Source organism: Cavia porcellus, unplaced genomic scaffold (genome assembly GCF_034190915.1).
Source record: "Cavia porcellus strain 051 isolate PalLab524CR breed Dunkin Hartley unplaced genomic scaffold, mCavPor4.1 scaffold_1, whole genome shotgun sequence".
Classification (NCBI taxonomy): Eukaryota; Metazoa; Chordata; class Mammalia; order Rodentia; family Caviidae; genus Cavia; species Cavia porcellus.
Genome location: NW_026947484.1, coordinates 146,669,965 through 146,675,309, shown reverse-complemented (window position 1 = coordinate 146,675,309; position 5,345 = coordinate 146,669,965). Strand labels below are relative to the sequence as shown.

General features: G+C 47.0%; 1 protein-coding gene across 3 annotated transcripts in view; it reads right to left on the bottom strand.

Annotated features, from left to right (window-relative positions):
* Positions 1-5,345, bottom strand: part of Ddah1 (dimethylarginine dimethylaminohydrolase 1) — a 267,646-nt gene that overhangs the window by 134,655 nt on the left and 127,646 nt on the right. Inside the window, exon 1 of one of the 3 annotated variants that reach the window (XM_063257420.1) lies at positions 8-913. The exons of 1 other annotated variant lie outside the window; for it this stretch is intronic. In XM_063257420.1, coding sequence (XP_063113490.1) covers positions 8-884 — 877 coding nt within the window. In that variant the 5' untranslated portion in view covers positions 885-913. Of the gene's footprint in view, positions 1-7; positions 914-5,345 lie in introns of those variants that run through there. One more of the 3 variants, XM_063257413.1, reaches the window with a different exon arrangement.

Here is a 5,345-nt window from a genome sequence, read left to right as displayed (position 1 = left end):
AGTTTACCTCCTTCCTCCGGCTCGGCGCCCCGGGGCGGGTGATGAGCGCCGTCTCCTCGCACACCACGGCCACGTCCTCCACGAACACGCAGTCCGGGAGGCTCTCGTCGGCCGGCAGCTGCACCACCTGCAGCCCCAGCTTGCTGCCCAGCACGCCCACGTAGAGCTGGTGCTGGCGCTCGGCGCGGGCGAAATCCACCTCCTCGCCCTTGGCGCGCCTCAGCGCGTGCCGGCTGAGCGACTCGGGCAGCGCCCGCACCACGGCGTGGGTGGCCCGGCCGAAGGCGGCGGAGTGGCCCAGGCCGGCCATGGCTCCCGGCGGCGAGGGCGCGGCGGCGGGGTCCTCGGCGGGCAGCGCGCGCCGAGCCTGCGAGCGCCCGGCGGCTCCCTTGGCAGCGGATGAATGCGGTGCGGCGGGCCGGCTCGCGCCCGGAGCCCTGCCCGCGCGACTGAGCATGCCCAGTGCTCGGGGCGCCGGCCCCCGCGCAGCCCGCGCCCCCTCCGGCGCTCGGGGCCCGGCCGCTGCCCGCGCGAGTTGGAGCTGCGGGCCCCGCGCTCGGAGCGGGCCCGGGCGAGGGCGGAGGGCGGAGGGCGCGCGGGGCCCGGGCGAGGGCGGGGGTGCGAGGGGTGCGTGTCCCCGCAGGTGCGCGCCGCGGCCCCTCCGAGCGCACTTGGCGAGGGCGGAGGTCCAGGCTGGAAACTGGGAGCGGGCGGGCGGGCACAGAACGAGCGCTGGTGGATAAGTACTTGGAGCTGTACCCGCTCTCCTGGGCCCAGGTTACCCAGCGTGTGGTACCGTCCGGCAGGTCCCCAGCCTGAGACTCTGTCTTCGCGCTTGAGTCCACATTATCTCGACTTTGTACAAAAATGACCTCTTGCCTCATGTGACACACGAGATTTTGAAAAGAATGTAGTTCCTCTCTCTCCTGAGGAAAAGAAACAGTCCAAGAAACAGATCATAGAGGGAAATAGACACATAAAAACCAATAGTTTCTCCAGGATAATCGGTTCCCAGGAGCTGTGTAAACCTGGTATGTACCTTCATGGTGTACAGAGGTAGGAGGCAAGGAGCAAGCGTGTTAGCCCCAACCCAGATGTATCCAGCGTGCGCATCACAGCCAAGGGAACCGTTTCTCAGCTGCTCCATGCTGCCCCTTCGCCCCACGGAGACTGCCCTTTCCGTCATAATACCAAACCTCAACTTCCCTCATATATTCCTGATTAAACAATCCACTGTTGTGCACTTTTTAAGGAGTGATCTTCAAAATAGAGGGTGTGATTCCAAAATAACCCAAGGCAATGGCCTTTCTCCCTCATGTGTTGTAAAATACTACTCACTTCATGATTGCTCAGGTCGTAGAATATTAAATTTGAAAGAAATCTTAGAAACTTCCTTATCTAATTTCCCGCCTAATGTTCCATAGTTCCACCTAAAATAGCATTGAGTCTTTTACTTGAATGTTTTAAACCTTGCTTTGTCCCAGTCTGTTCCACTTCTGAAGAGATGTGAAGTTTTTAAAAAAACACTTCAGTTTCAGCTTTAATCCCACTGGTCCCAATTTTGCCTTCTGGCGTTGCCTGAAGCGGCAGTGCCATAGCGTTCTCTTACTAAAGCCGGTGCTGTATCTGTGCTGACCCACACACAGCACCTCACCAACCTCCCCCACCCTCCCATCCCTTCCAGTCCCGGAGCTGGGAACCACAGAGAGCAACTGGTGATTTAGTTTCTAAGTCACTTAGACATTCTGGTCATCTACTTTTTGACACACACCAATTTGCCTGTATCCTTTTAAAAATCACAATATCTGGTGAAAACAAAACCAAACCAACAGTTCTTCCGTTTGGTCTGACCACCAAGGACTCTAGCAGCACCCTTGTTCCAGATGCCAGGCTTCTATTGACGCTGCCTAGGACTGTGTTCCCTTCTCAGTGGTCTGGTGCCAAGGCCCAGCTTGCAGCTTTCTTGCCAGAACTCTGATCCTAACTTTTAGGAAGTGGGAGTTCTAGAAGCAAGTCTATCTGCACATCCTAGAAGGTTGTCCCAGCTAAGCTCAGAGAAGATGGGCTGTGCCTTCTTTCCCCTCCTTTAGGGATGACTCTTAGGGATGTTACAAATGCCATCAGAGCCTTTCTAGGCTTCTGAAATGGAGGGATTTGAGTAAAAAACAGCTCTGACCATGGACAATAGGACCAACAGTAAAATAACCTCTGAAACCTATTAAGTGCTATTTCTACAGACCACATAACCTGTGTTACTAGTACTAGTTAATGTCAGATATTGTGTTAATGGTAACCTCAGATGGGGGCTTCCCAGCAACATTTGAAAAGGGAAAGTTGACACATATGCTGGGCTCACTCATGTTAAAAAAAAATAGGACTTTGTTCTCCCCATTTGCTGTGGACTTTACTCAACACTATGTCCACCTCCTATTCACCTAGCAATCTTCATTTATGTCTGTATCTCACTGACCCCTGAGTATTTTGCCTGGCACTTAGTCCCTCAGCCTAACATGAACAGGACCATGTGTACCACTCTGGGCTAGTGTCAGCCCAGCAACCGATTAAACCCTGAAAATCTCCTCTTATAAATTGGTGAATTCTGTCTTTCAATATTAAAGCTGGATGACTTTTTAAAAATCTAATTTCATAGTTATCTCTCTTTAATGTTACCTACTTTATTCCAACTTGTCTAGTTTTGATCTGTCATTTGTGCATTATTTATTACTTCTAGTCTGTGCCATCTGAAATCTGATAAGCATGTCTTCTGTCTCCTCTACGCAGTTGTCAGGAAGTGTTAGAATCTGTATACTGGTGAGAAGAATAATAAAAACATCAAATCCAGTAAATTATAGTTTACATACCGTCATGCTTCAGCGGTGCAGGACTGTGCTTAGGAAAATGGATTTATTGAACTTAATACATCTGTGTTTGTTTCTCCCATGAATATTTATTGAAAATTCCCAGGATGCACACCATGCTGTGTACTTCAGAGTCATGCAAGAAAGCATGAAAAGATGATCTTTGACCTTGAAAAGCTCCAAATCTCACTAGAAAAATGAGATGTGCAGATTTAAAGCCACCATAAGTGCCCAAGGAAGGTATAGATAACAAAGTGCTGCAGGAAGCAAAGAGAGAGAGAGAGAGAGACAGTCGTTATCACTGTGGCTAATGGAAGCTGAAGAAAGCTGCTGAAGGTGACTGGACTTGGTTTGGACCTTTAATAATTTCTAGGATGTGAGTAATTGAAGGGAAACACAGATTCTAGGTAAAAGTATTTGCAAAATCTGGAGGCATGTTCAAGGGACAGTGGGTAGATCAGCTCGAGTCACATAACTCTAGCTGAAAGAAGCTTATCTCTCATTCATTTATAATTTGGTAAAGATGTCTGATTGATTCTCAGCTCTTCTCCAAGCAATACCTTGCTCCTGTTTTGTGACTCTTAACTCTCCAGCACCTGGTTCACCATGCTCATCTTCCTCATGCTGAAGGAAAGAGAAAGAACATATGGCACCATGTGTGAAGGTTTTATGAGCCAGTCTTAGAAAGGATGCATATCACTTCCGTGTACCTTCCTCTGGCTAATGTTCATTCACACAGCTACAACAACCATGACAAAAGCCTGGAAAATACAGTCTGGGGTTGGCCCAGAAGAAAGAGAAAGCAACAGGTTGGGAAAACAGCTGGCTACCTACTGCCCCAAGGAACAGTAGGGTAATGGGACACAAAGCTAATAAATTGGGCTAAGCTTTCATGACGCCAGCAAGGGAGAGATACATGGTATGTAAATTAAAAGCATAGGTTGTAGAACCAGACAACGTGTGTGAAATCTTGGCTCTGCCATTCCTTGTTGGATGTTACTTGAAAGTATTTTGCCTTAGTTTGATCCCCATCTGTAAAATGGGAAATAATGAAGCATTATGATAGAGTTATTTTGGAGATAATGTTGCAAAAGGCTCAGAAAAGTGTTTAGAGCAGTACTTGCTACCTAGTAGATATTTAATATGTGTTATGCATTAATGGATTTTGAACTGAAGACTTTCGGCATGTTTTCTTACCAAATGCCAAAGCACGTATCTGTATCCAATGAATTACAAATCATTGCACAGGTGTCTTAATGCTTTCCAACCAGGGTCTTCCTTAGGCTGTCAGTCCCAATCTTGCCCACCAGAGTAATCATAGGTCCTAAACATATTTACTGAATCCATGCTGCATGCCAGGCACTGTTCCATGCACTGGAGATGTAACTGTGAGCAGTAATGTAAGACTTACTGTCAAATTGCTCCTTTTGTTATTCCAGATTATCCAAGGCTTTTATAGCCAAGGTCCTGTGTAAATTTCCTCTGTGTGACATAACTAGAGCTGATTCTATCCTCCTGAATGGATATTGACTAACACAGAAGCAGTTTTTCTTTTCTGCTGATGATAATGCTGTACCCTCATTTGAAGTCAATTAAGATAACCAGGCATCTCAGGATTAAAACAGAAATTTCTGCCTTACATCATTCTTAGCAGATTCAACATTTACTTTTACTAGGGATGGGTGTTTGAAGATAGGGGTAGAAACTCTAAAAGAAAAGGAGGATTTAATGGCATTCTTGTCCTTCACAAGTACTAGGAGGGAAATATTAATCTAGTAAGCACCATAAACCTACAATCTCACCAAATCCTGCAGGTTTCAATATAAGAATCATTACAGAAAGGCTTACTATGAAAGAAACCCCTTGCTGGAGGTTTCCTTTATATCTGAAGGAGCAAGAGATGTAAGGCAGAAAGATATAAACCATGATGGTTCCAGAGTAGCCAAGACTCGGTTTCTTAAAGTTAAGACACAATGCCTCCAATCTAAGTTTCCTCACCTTTCATCTGGGATTTCATTCATTAAACAAATATTTACTAAGCAGCTAGAATGTGTATTGTGGGAAAATATGGTGTGCGCTACCATTGTTTGTCCTGCTGTAAGCCCAGAAGACTGACCTTCATGGACTGCATCTCTGGAATTCCATTTTTGTCAAGTTTGGCAACAGGATACACTTTAAAAGGAGACTGCAGGTAGAGGACAGAGAGGTTGATGTACTTACTTCTCTGGTTCCTTTCTTGCTTTCCCGTGGTTCTAGCAACAGCTGCACCCTTCCATAACTGTGGCTTCTGCTAAATGCCCCTCTGTGTGGTTCTGCCTCTCATCTGGGTTCTGATAATGTGTTTCTCTCATCAACCCCATCTGAGGGTGACAACACACTTTTACTAGTCTCTGGATGCCTCAGTGCTCTTTGTTAGTTCTCTGCACCCTGCCTGTATCTCTGAAACATTTCCATTTATTAAACTTGCTCTTTTAAGTTCTTGGCTAA